General features: G+C 42.6%; 1 protein-coding gene across 1 annotated transcript in view; it reads right to left on the reverse strand.

Moving 5' to 3' along the window:
• Window positions 1–13,340, reverse strand: part of DOCK8 (dedicator of cytokinesis 8) — a gene marked incomplete at its 3' end in the record, with an annotated part of 126,172 nt that overhangs the window by 48,488 nt on the left and 64,344 nt on the right. The window contains exons 16-24 of the mRNA XM_083404612.1: window positions 11,280–11,418; window positions 10,067–10,168; window positions 8,886–8,981; window positions 7,091–7,325; window positions 6,696–6,860; window positions 5,766–5,941; window positions 3,529–3,624; window positions 1,473–1,568; window positions 181–330 (exon numbers count right to left, since the gene is read on the reverse strand). Coding sequence (XP_083260738.1) covers window positions 181–330; window positions 1,473–1,568; window positions 3,529–3,624; window positions 5,766–5,941; window positions 6,696–6,860; window positions 7,091–7,325; window positions 8,886–8,981; window positions 10,067–10,168; window positions 11,280–11,418 — 1,255 coding nt within the window. The remainder of the gene's footprint in view (window positions 1–180; window positions 331–1,472; window positions 1,569–3,528; window positions 3,625–5,765; window positions 5,942–6,695; window positions 6,861–7,090; window positions 7,326–8,885; window positions 8,982–10,066; window positions 10,169–11,279; window positions 11,419–13,340) is intronic.

Genomic DNA, 13,340 nt, shown 5'->3' on the forward strand with positions numbered 1-13,340 from the left:
CAAATACCTTGGAATGCAATTTATTGGTGTTCAAATCATTTCTACCAAATTTCAGAATGTCTTTCTGTCTTATCGATAGAGTAGAGAAAGCAGATAAAGGGAAGTTTTTCAATTGCTCTGCCTTTTATAATACTAGAGCCAGTAGTCATCCAATGAAGCTGATTAATGGGAGAAAATTACCTTCTGAGGTTTGACTAAAAGTGCTGCAATCTCTGAGGTGACCACATTCACTATAGTGGTGATGTCATCCTTGAAGCGATTGGAAAATCTACTTCGGCGGGGCGTGTCCTGTTTGTTCATGTTATCAACATACTGAGCCATGCTCTTGATCTTTAAAAGAATAGGCACTGTTTAATAAATGTGTGGCTTTAAAATGGGGCCAAACTGGGGACTTGAGAAATTCAGCATATTCTGGAGCCCTTTAAGAAACCCTCCTCAAGCTTTTCTAGCATTCCCTGAAACCTGAGACAAAAACCTCTAAAATCTGTACCAAAAATCTTTGCAAGGAATGTCAAGTATTCAAACATCAACTCAGAATCAATACCCAAATTTCCAGAATTCCTGCATATAATGCAATAATACACAAACTCCCTGGCTTGATTTAAATATAATACTGGTGGTTTTTTAAAATAAAATAAAAAATCACAAAGACATCAGTGGAGGGATTCATGCAACTGGTGTCATGTTCACATTGGCCTATATTTGTACTTCTGCCTTTGCCTGCACATGAGAGGCTTGCCGAGTGAGACAGAACTGCAATGGCAGTGGGTTACTGAGTGAGAGGAGGAAAGGGAGGTTGGGGCTGTGTGGGCGCACCAGCGGCATTGCTAAGTTGACTTCACTGGTGCACCATATTAGTCCTGGCCTCCCCTGCAGTGACACAACTGCCAGGAAGCTAGTGTTGCGGCTCTGCTCCATCAGGCAAGCATCTTCTGGTGTGGCATACATCTGGCCCACAAAATCCTGGCGTGCAAACATGGTGAATGGTTTCCATATTAAAATGTAACACTAGACACAGAGTTTTGCTTTAAAAATGAACCACACACACTTGGCATCATGTTTAAATTTATCTCCTTTTGTTTCTTGCTGTGTAAGTGATCAGCTCAGCTGAGTCAGTTTTCCTCCCTTTCACTGGCAGTCAAATCCTCACAGGCTTATCGGTGACCCAGAGTTTAAGCAGAGCCTAAAGAACTCTCTACTATGCTGTTGGAGAAACGGTCCTGATTCCTTGAAAGCTATTCCCTCACCACAGCTCCTTCCCTGACTAAGCTGTTATCATTTATAGGTTGCCCATAATTCACACTTTCATATGATTACAGAGAAAGGCTCGATAGCTGCAAGGGCCAAGGAACCATGCTAGGATTAAAGCATTCTCCACCTTCCTTCAATTGGGCCTCTTCAAAACCTCCAACAATGAGAATGCACTGAACTTGCCTGGTTACTGAAAACAAAGCACCATTATAAAATCTTACCAACAATTCGAAGAAGAACCAGGCATACTTGAAGACAGATTCTCTCACGATGCCAGTGCTGACTACCATTTGAAGTGCTAACTCTTCGTGGAAGTGCTGCACAGTATATTAAAAACAAAACAAAAACAGGATAATCTGGTTTTCAACATTGGACCTCAACTCAACATAACTCAGACAGGGGCGAAGGAAGGTGTTGTGACACCCAGGGCGGGCGTCACTACATAGGGCGCATGTGCAGCGTTGCTACGTACGACGCATGCGCCGTACGTAGTGATGCCGCACATGTGCTGTACAGTGGTTTGCTGCCACCGCCGCTCCAGCGGACGGTGTCGGGATCCCTCCATCACCGCTACAGACGTGAACGGAGGCTGTGAACTGCATCGCACGCATGTGTTGTACTTAGTGGTTTGCCGCCAGCACCAGGATCCTCTGCTCGCGGCTGTAGCCGCGAACGGAGGATCCTCCACATGTGGTTGCGGCGATGCGATGGCTGCTCGCGCCGCTGCGAGCCCCCGGGGGTGACTTATTGTCACCTCCGCAGACATGGAACCTGGGGCACACCGCCCCCCCCATTGCGACACCACTGCTCTCAGAGGGGGGAATCTAAAATGAGAGCCTTTTTTGATTAGTGCACACACGCATGCATAGACTAAGATTAATGAAAACAGATAACAGGTAGATGAAAAAGCAGGTAGCTGCAACCTAAGTAGCAAATTTGAAACAGAACAGCATGAAGGAAAACAGGACAGTGGTGATCATTAACATCTCGGGTAAAATGAATTAACAATGCCAACAAAACAAAATGCATAGATATAAATATATTAAATATAAAGTTCATTTATTGAAGGCCAAAATAATTTGGAGGTATTACAATAATATTAGGTACATATTGCTCAATCTGCCAGAGACCTTGTGAAGGTAAAATGGCTACTGTGCAGCCACGCTGGCCTACAAATTCAATGGAATCGAGACACCATTCTAAATGTTTAATTCCATAAAAATATATATGCACAAGGAGAATGTCACATGAAAACAATATGGGAGCCACTAGCATTATTTAAAGCAATGCTGAAATCAATGTAGGCATCATTTTTTGAATAATATACAGTGGTGCCTCGCAAGACGAATGCCTCGCAAGACGGAAAACCCGCTAGACGAAAGGGTTTTCCGTTTTGGAGGTGCTTCGCAGTACGAATTTGCTATGGGCTTGCTTCGCAAGACGAAAATGCCTTGCGATTCCTGGGGGTTTTTTTCGCTCCCCACCCCCTTTTTCTAAGGCACTAAGCTGCTAATAACCTTTTAGCAGCTAATCCGCTAATCCCTTAAGCCTTTAATAGCCGCTAATAGCCGCTAAACCGCTAATAGCGCTAATCCGCTAATGGGCTTGCTTCGCAAGACGAAGAAACCGCTAGACGAAGAGACTCACGGAACGGATTCTTTTCGTCTTGCGAGGCACCACTGTATTTCAAATGTGGCTGAACATTCTGGCTGGCTGAATGCACTTGGGCATTTAGGCTTGGACACCAAAATGGGCTCATTCTTTTGATTTGCCTGGCCATACGTTGCCTCCCTTGAACACTGGGCTTCCTGCCATTCGTAGCCACTCTCCCCGCAGCCCCCCAGGGTGATCTGCTAATAACTTCAGTAATTTTATCATTTGCCTTTCACTCTTTTTCTGCTGCACTGGAGAAAGGTGATTGAGTATATTTCCAAGAAGGTTTTTTTTTTTAATAAAAAACCACTCTGTTACAGTGGTCACTTGTTTAAGAGTAATTTTATAAACACATTGGTTTTATTAATTTTTTTAATTTCATATGCTACTATTCTGGTCCAAATGGACCCTTAAATTAATTTATCCAAAGATGATTGGCTTAGGTGTTCAGTTACTGATCACCTGAATCTCTGCGGAATGGTTCATCTGTCTGCCCGATACAACCCTCCTTGCAAAGGGTTCATCCTCCACACCTTCCTTTTTCTTCACAGGAATATTTATTGCCAAAACTGGTGTGCTTGCAGACCTCATCGGTGACTGGTGTTGCATTATGTGGCAGACTACCTTTTTATTGGACGGTCGAGGGCTTCCACAGGGGCTTGACATATCACTGGTGGGCTCACTGTAGCAAGACATCCGGTTAAAGCTCCGATCTGCAACCTGGATAAAATCACCAGAAGCCATATATAAAACGAAATGAATGAATGCCTGAGCATACACAGTCTTACCAAATAAAGACATGGTGACTTTTTAATGGTGACTGCTTGGCAACTTTGCTTACACTGGAAGAATAAACTTGGTTTAACCCTACACAGGTGGTATACTAGCATATGGTATACTAGATTTCTGACAAATTGTTCTGGCAGAGAAATTAAGTGGCCAAATAAAGGAGGCAAGAGGACATGCTGACAATTTTGGAATGGAGTACTTTGTTTCATTTCTAATGTTAATACAGCAGATCCCCCAATAGAGCCACCTTCGACTCATGGATTTCTCTGGAGGGACACACAGAATTAAATCAACCAGATATTATACATCACAATGTTGTATCCAATAGTACTTCAGTTGGTTATGGTTGTTTATGTGTTGTATGTTTTATGAAAACTGAATAAAATACAAATATTTAAAAAGAAAGAGAACATGAACACCATTACCCATGGCGGAGTGTGCAAGTGTTGTTATATACTCAGTAAATTAAACAATGCAAATACACAACTGGCCTCATACATTTCAGTTTAGGATTGTATTCCCAGTTTTCATGCTGGCTCTCAATCCCATCCAGCACTGAGTGAACGTTTCTTGCATAGACTTTAGGGTCTATGCAAGAAAGGGCACCCTGATCAAATTTGCAGATGACACCAAACTGGGAGGGGTGGCTAACACCCCAGACGACAGGATCACACTTCAAAACGACCTTGACAGATTAGAGAACTGGGCCAAAACAAACAAGATGAATTTTAACAGGGAGAAATGTAAAATATTGCACTTGGGCAAAAAAAATGAGAGGCACAAATACAAGATGGGTGACACCTGGCTTGAGAGCAGTACATGTGAAAAGGATCTAGGAGTCTTGGTTGACCACAAACTTGACATGAGCCAACAGTGTGACGCGGCAGCTAAAAAAGCCAATGCAATTCTGGGCTGCATCAATAGGAGTATAGCATCTAGATCAAGGGAAGTAATAGTGCCACTGTATTCTGCTCTGGTCAGACCTCACCTGGAGTACTGTGTCCAGTTCTGGGCACCACAGTTCAAGAAGGACACTGACAAACTGGAACGTGTCCAGAGGAGGGCAACCAAAATGGTCAAAGGCCTGGAAACGATGCCTTATGAGGAACGGCTAAGGGAGCTGGGCATGTTTAGCCTGAAGAAGAGGAGGTTAAGGGGTGATATGATAGCCATGTTCAAATATATGAAGGGATGTCACATGGAGGAGGGAGAAAGGTTGTTTTCCGCTGCTCCAGAGAAGCGGACACGGAGCAATGGATCCAAACTACAAGAAGATTCCACCTAAACATTAGGAAGAACTTCCTGACAGTAAGAGCTGTTCGACAGTGGAATTTGCTGCCAAGGAGTGTGGTGGAGTCTCCTTCTTTGGAGGTCTTTAAGCAGAGGCTTGACAACCATATGTCAGGAGTGCTCTGATGGTGTTTCCTGCTTGGCAGGGGGTTGGACTCGATGGCCCTTGTGGTCTCTTCCAACTCTATGATTCTATGATTCTAGGGTCAGATTCATTTGTTATGTAGACACGACACACCTCTGGAATAAAGTATGTTTTATTGTGGAAATAGTTGAAGTTATCTGCTTTTAATATTCAACTCTCTAACATAGGTATTTATTGCCCATTGATCCTAAACAATGCTGAAGGTACCAGAAGGGCATTAAATGAAAGTTAGTGCAGATTTTGTATTTTTGCCCTATTTTATTATGAAGTTATTTGGAACTTTTGAGGTGCATTTGGGATTTTATTCCTCTTTTATTTGTATCCTGTGATTTCCTATATTCTGCAATGCAAAGCAATGATCGTCACTGTAAAAAGCACTGGCATCGTTTGCATTACCTGCCTCAAAGCCTCAAATGAGATCAGTAAATGGCTCTAGCCATTTGGTGATCCAATAACTGTAAACCTAAGCAATATAATGCTCGCTATAACTGTTAAACAACTGCTATAATATGCTTAGTCCATGAAGCGACTCTAGTTGCTCCAATATACTACAGCCAGACACATTTGCTACTGGGTGCAGCAACAATAAGCACCAAAAATGAAACCTATCCTGAATTTCAGCTTTCTTGCCTCTTACCTTGGAAGACATGATGTTTCTGACTTCTTCATCAGTAGAAGCCTGTGTCCCAGCAATGTCTGGATTACTGCAGCTTGTTGCCCGACTTTGCAAGAGTCGAGAGCCCACGGAGAAAGCTGTGGTACGGCCATAAGTGTAATAACGAGATTCAGCCAGGTTAGTGCTGCCTGTTGCACCTGCCAGGAGTAAAACATTATTGTAGCTCATGTCCTTTCAGCCTTTGCTCCTAACTCAAGAGGTGATGCTCATCCATGTGCTATCCAGCACCTCATCTGATACTCTGGCTCTCTAGGCAGCCTCTTCTGTCCACTCCACACATGGGAGGGGGATTGGAAGGCCACTGCAGATGTACATATACTTTTATGTCATTCTTCTGTGCTTATAATCTATGTATTAGGTTCCATCCTTAAGTCATGGAAGCCTGTGGGGTATGTCATTGCCCCACCTGATAGTGATGATGGTGCATTAGGGACGCGGGTGACACTGTGGTCTAAACCACTGAGCCTCTTGGGCTTACCGATCAAAAGGTTGGCAAGATTCAAATCCATGCAACAGGGTGAGTTCTGGGGTGAGCTGTCTGTGGACAAACGCCAGCTCCCTTGGCCTGAAAGTGAGATGAGTGCCACACCCCCATAGTCGCCTTTGACTGGACTTAACTGTCCAGAGGTCCTTTACCTTTACCTTTGCATCACTCAACATACATAGCATTTACTATGTCACATACATCTCCTTATCTGGCTTATCCTCAGTGAAGCTCCTTAATTGGAGTTAAGACCAGCTGCACTCACTGCAATTTATTTCTTAGCACATATCCACAGGATTGAGCTATAAATGAGCAAAGAGGATGTCAGGACCTTCTTACTTGCTGCCCACAACCAGAAGGTTCAGTTCATAAGCAGCTTATTTTTACTAGAAGCCCAAAAGCAATACCTAGCCTGACAGAATCTCTCTGTATTTCAGGAAGGCGGAAGACATAGTAGACATATGATGCTAGGAGACAGTTTCTGCCATGCAGGTCCTTGCTCAAGTCTTTGCTGTTGTGGAGGCTGTTCACTATCGCAGCTGCAGATTCAAAAGCAAACTGGGAGAAGTTGGCTGGAGACAAAAAGAAAATACTTAGTTTCTGATACATCAAAGAAAAGGTATAAAAGGATCCAAGTCCACTTTATCACAGACATTCCTCAAATCACTTTTCTTCTTATTTAAATCTTGCTTTATGTAGCAAATAGCATTTTTTTTGGTTAAACCAAAACAAAACGCTGCAGAAAGTATGATGGGGTTTGGCCATTAACAGCATCATTTTGTGAAACTACAATGATAAGTACCTGTCTGGCCAGCTATAACCATGGGCTGGACAGCCAACTGGAAGAGTTTATCCAAAACCAAGTGTAAAAACAACACAAGGGGCTCCAGGCGGGAGGAGTGCAAGCAGATAATGCTGAGTTTTAGTTCATGTTCAAGAGTGGTTTCTGTGATCTTCTCATTCAGCACTCGAATGGGGAATGCAACTTGGCTTTCTAGTGCATGGCACAGGATGAAGAATTTCTCCAGGTGATTGTCCTATAAATATAAGCCAGAAAGATGTATATGATGTGGGTAATCTACTGCGCAACTTAGCTTCCACTACTAAATATTAATCCAAACAGAAAATGGAAAAAGGTAAGAAATCATAAAGGATCAATGTTTAATCATTTCTGATATTTCTCTAAAATTCAAAACTGCTTTGAAATACAAGACTAGACGCGTCATACACGAGGATTTTTTCAGGATTGTAATCTTAACTGCTTTATAGTGGTACCTCGGGTTACAGACGCTTCAGGTTACAGACACTTCAGGTTACAGACTCCGCTAACCCCAAAATAGTACCTCGGGTTAAGAATTTTGCTTCAGGATGAGAACAGAAATTATGCTCTGGCGTCAAGATGGCAGAGGGAGGCCCCACTAGCTAAAGGTTAAGAACAGTTTCAGGTTAAGAATGGACCTCCAGAACGAATTAAGTTCTTAACCCGAGGAACCACTGTAGTTTAAAGTGAAAAAGCCAAGAAAGCAATGAAACTAAGATTACAGTGGTGCCCCGCAAAACGAATGCCTCGCAAGACGGAAAACCCGCAAGACGAAAGGGTTTTCCGTCTGCAGAGGCGCTTCGCAAGATGAATTTCCCTATGGGCTTGCTTCGCAAGACGAAAATTGACGAAAAATTTTGAGGTTTTTTTTTGCTCCAAAACCCCTTATTTTGAATCGCTAAGCTGCTAAAAGCATTTTAGCAGCAAAACCGCTAATCCCCCAAGGCTTAAAAAGCCGTTTTTAGCCCTTAAAGTGCCAATAGCGCTAATAACGCTAATCCGTCAATGGGCTTGCTTCGCAAGACGAAAAAACCGCAAGACGAAAAGACTCGCGGAACGGATTCTTTTCGTCTTGCGAGGCACCACTGTACATTTGGAGACTACTACATCCTTCCTTTTATCCTGGAACAGGTTTTATTTCCCCATTTGAAGTGCAAACCTATTCTAAGATACACATGAATAAACTTTGCTGAACTTAATGGGCACCCATATTCCATTACACACACACACACCCAAAGTAGCAGAAGAACTGGTTTACGTGTGTTGGGGGTTCATGCCTAAAATGGTCTAATGGGAAAGGCTTATGAAGCACCCCTTCCGCTAATATTGGTATATGAACAGGCTCCAAGTTTACTGGAAGTTGACACCTTCTCCCTGGTTCTTTTCATGGATACTTGTAAGGGCAATGCGCATGATTTCAATTGGAAGTTATGACACCATTTTCATCTAGGGGGCTTCTTTGAGAACTTTGTTTGGAACACAACAGGACTACAACAGGACTTGCTCAGCACCTCTGCTGCATTGTTGTTTTTAAGACTCTAAAAAAAGTCTCACGGAACTACACAAATAAGCAAGTTGCATTATATTTTAAGTTGGGTTTCCTTGAATAGGAAGCTGGTGACAACTGTAACTCAGGCTTCAGGTATTCCAACAATATTTTTTTCTAATGCCAGAATTTTTTTAAGCAAGTCATTTTATCCAAGCTATGAACTTGAAATAGCTTCTCTTACGCTTGGGATTTCAGTTGCCAGTCTCCAGGTAAAAATTAAATTCTCACCTGTGTGTGAACTGATGATATACCTTGCACTTCAATATTAAACACTCCCTTGTGTCCTTCAACCCATTTAACTGGAGGAGATTGTGGAGGAACTTTCTGTATTGAAGATAAAACAACTTGTTGATCAAACCACACACACATACACACAATGTATTCAAGATGCCAATACAATTCTACTAAGTTTTTGGCCTTTTTTTGCAATTAACACTTAATGTTTACATGTAACATTAACATTTGCAATCCAGTGCAGGTCATTCTCAGCCTATCAGGTTGCTGAGATTATGGCACGGCATTTTATATGGCTTTACAGTATGTGATTAATTCATCTGGGTTAAGTTTTTACCAATGCTCATTCTTGAAACTGACCAAGACATTAGCTAAGAAAGTGCTCATGAGCAAGTTGCTGGAAATAATCATGATCTCCTAGTCTATACATGATTACATATGATTGTGTAAGCACAAAGGTGGGGGCAGATGAAGTTTTAAAACAAAATAAAGCTATGTTGTTAGAATTTATATACTGCCCTATACCCAGAGGTCTCAGCGCGGTTCACAGAACAAAATCAAAATACAAAATCACAAAATACATAATCAAAATAAAAACAAAACAAAAACACCCCCCAAAAAACCCCCACATTTTAAAAGGGCCTAGGAAGCTTCCTCAGTCTGCCTTCTCATCAGAGTTCTTTCCTTCCTATTTGTTTCCCTCCTTATTTTCCCCAAAGTGTTTTCTTCTTCCTTTTAATAAGTTTCAGAACAATAGGAAGGAGCGGTATTTTATTTGATAAAAAATAAATGCCCCCCCCCGGCATACCAGAGGAGGCTGGGCCCCCTCAATATTCTGCAGCCTGGCAGGCCCCGTCAGGTTGCAGCTGCAACTAGGCCCCGTCGGGCTTCCTCCCACCATGTGACATCATGCATGTGTGCCAGCCCCCCCCCCCAATATTGGGTGGACCTCGGTGCGCCTGCCACCCCCGTCTTTTATCCTGGATGCTTGACTTGGGGGGAAGTCAATCAATTGACTTGGACAATCTTTATTCCAGGTTAGATAATGCAGAACACTTTTGTCTCTGGGTCCACTCTTGAGGGAAAGTGGCCCACCTCTGCATTATACTGAAAATAAGGTCGATCATGTCTGTTTAAAAGGGGAGACTGTTTCTTTCTGTGGTTTTTCCCATTACCTCTGCTGAGTGCATGGAATAGTTGGCAGGCAGTCTATCCAAGGCAACAGGGAGGCAATAATGGCCTGTCTGGAGACGATCATTTAACAGAATTGGCAGCCACTGAAGAAATGAATGGAAAAACAGTGTTATATCATTACTTCACGTGATGCTGGATACTGATCTGGCTTAATTATATTCTTGAGTAAAAGATTTAAATACCAACTGAGATTGTATTCCTTCCTATAGTGGATACAGTGGTGCCCCGCAAGACGAATGCCTCGCAAGACGGAAAACCCGCTAGACGAAAGGGTTTTCCGTTTTGGAGGTGCTTCGCAAAACGAAAATGTCTTGCGAGTTCCTGTGGGGTTTTTTTCCTCCCCCCCCTTTTCCCCCCAAGCTGCTAAGCCACTTATCAGCTGATCCGCTAAGCCCACTAAGCCGCTAATAGCGCTAATCCGCTAATGGGCTTGCTTCGCAAGACGAAAAAAACCGCAAGACGAAGAGACTCGCGGAACAGATTATTTTCGTCTTGCGAGGCACCTCTGTAATGTAAAGACTTTTACAGTCTAATTTCTTTGATAGCTACTTTGTAGACATGCTATCTGGATCACTGCCACCATCTTTTGTTCTGTAAAAGTGATTAGTTCCGAACCGAAAATTACAAATAGCTTTTTAAGAGCCCAACCAAATGAAGGCAGATTACTCTTCTTGGTAGGCTATACATTTATACACCAGAGCTGCAGCTGCCCCTAGACGGAGTCATTCCTAGTTGGGATGACAGATGACATGCCACATGCCTATATGACAGGTGTGATATACATGTAAACCATTATATGTGGGATCTAAGACATGCACCCAGTCCATTCACTGTCATACATGCAACAGATGCAACAGACACTGGCACATATGTCTGTGACCTATGCGTGTCTCATTTTCTTGCCATTTGAACTATGCTACATATGCCTTTCACATATATACAAGTGTATTGCAACTGTGTTTCTAGTACGCTTTTGTCGCACACATTACAAACATGATAGTGTGGTGGATTATATTTCACTCATGCTCCTTTGAAATCTTGCATCCATGCATAAGAAATTCAAATAATTTTGCCTTTGGTTGAAAAAATCTTTTGCAAGTTTTGCAGGGGGAAATTGTTACAGTGGAACGTTGAGCTTTGTGGAAAATGTCTATTTCCTTAAGAACTTGCCAACATGAACCAAAATTGACCTACTGAATATCCCAGGAGAGTTTCTACACAGGCTCCTTGCTTTGGCTGACAACTGATGTGGTAAAATGTGAATAGCAGGTGATGTTTTTCTGTGAGTTTAGCTGGCAGCTTAATTTTCACTTCTTCATAGAAATCAGGAGATCTACATTTGAAAATATAAAACAAAACAAATATACGTAGCAGTGTTAAAGCCAAGTAGCAGAATTCCAACTTGACAGAGGAGGTGGAGAGGAGCCTGTGAACCAGCAGTCTTCTCCTGGCTTTTTAAGCACTATGCAGCCATTGGCAACACTGTGCCTTCATCAGCCACCTCTGAGGATTTCATATTTCAGTGCCACTCTTTTTTTCAAAAAATCTTTGGTGGATCAGAAGAACAACTTTATTACATCAATTTCAATACTCCTTTTGCAGAAATATTCGCTGTTCAGGAAGACGATAATTCATACACCTTGTTCGCCAACACAACCAGTCCCACCAAACTACTCAATATCCATCACGAAGATGTTCCATCCAGCAATTCCCAAGTGATGGCTGTCCAGCCTCTCATGTTGGCAAAAGAGCACAGCCTTCTGGCAGTGCAACAGTTGGGCAAAACCTTCTGACTAAAGCAGCAAAAAGAAGCAGAAAGCCTTGCTCTACCCAGGTGACCCTTCCTGATAAAGAGTCTGATACTAGGAGAAAAATAAAGAGAATGCTCCCATGCTAAAAATGTTGCCTTGAAGATTCCTGCCTCTACTGATTCATAGCCTCAGGGTGAATCAGTGGTCCATCAAGACTGGTATTGCTTGTTTAATAGCACCTGATGTCCTAGACCAGGCATGTCCAACTTCCAGCAAGGTTTGATCCACTTTCCAATATCAAAAACTGGTAGTGATCTACCACACTCTCCCATTGTCATTCTTCAACTTAAACATATTATATCTGGCTGAGCTTATGATAAAAATAACAACAAATGATACTCGCTTCCATAAAACCTGAAGAGCTTATGATAAAAATAACAACAAATGATAGTCGCTTCCATAAAACCTGAATAATTAGTTATAAATCAATATTTTTAACAAAATACATGCTACCTCCAACGGCTCTGCCTGCTCCGCCCCCTGTCACAGCCCAAGTCCCAGCCTGCACCCCCATTTGCCAAAACAGGGTGCAGGCTAGGATCCAGTTCCTAATGGGGGGGTGTTTGCCCCTCCCCCTCCTACCAGGCAGGGCGCAGCATTTCCCACATTGGGGGGGGGGGGACAAGAAATTTTCTGCACCGGGTACCACCTGACCTTGGTTTGCCACTGATTGGGCGCTTGAGATTGACTATTCCCGACTGATTATTTTCTTCCCTTTGCCATCTAATATTTAAGAGCAACTGATGCAGCCATCTTAATCACTGATTTTCTTCCATAAATTGGCCTGTTTTTTTAAAACCCAACCCAATAATAATCATTCATTCATTCATTTAAATTTCTATACTGCCTTTCATCTGAGGATCACAGGGTAGTTTACAATATAAAAACGCAAAAATACATAACTTAGTAACTAACAAAACAATATGTTTAAAAAAGCCACAGATTGTTTAATTAGCTAAAGGCCTGGGAGTTGAGGAATGTTTTTGCCTGGTGCTTAAAGATATGTAACAAAGGCACCAGGTGAGCCTCCCTGGCTATAGATTTTTTCTCATATATGAGGCCATAGATGTGTCAGCAAGCTTTTGCAGCAGGGGGCCGGTCTACTGTCCCTCAGACCTTGTGGGGGGCCAGACTATATTTTTTAATAATAAGAATAATAAAAATACACCGCACATCTGGCTGAGTTTCCCCAGTCACTCCAGGCGGCTCCCAATCGAGAGTTAAAAACAATACAGCATTAAATATTTAAAACTTCCCTAAACAGGGCTGCCTTCAGATGTCTTTTAAAAATCGGATAGCTGCTTATTTCCTTGACATCTGATGGGAGGGCGTTCCACAGGGTGGTCGCCACTACCGAGAAGGCCCTCTGTCTGGTTCCCTGTAACCTCAATTCTCACAATGAGGAAACCGCCAGAAGGCCCTCAGAGCTGGATCTCAGTGTCTG

Source organism: Podarcis tiliguerta (assembly GCF_965153285.1).
Source record: "Podarcis tiliguerta genome assembly, chromosome: 11".
NCBI lineage: Eukaryota > Metazoa > Chordata > Lepidosauria > Squamata > Lacertidae > Podarcis > Podarcis tiliguerta.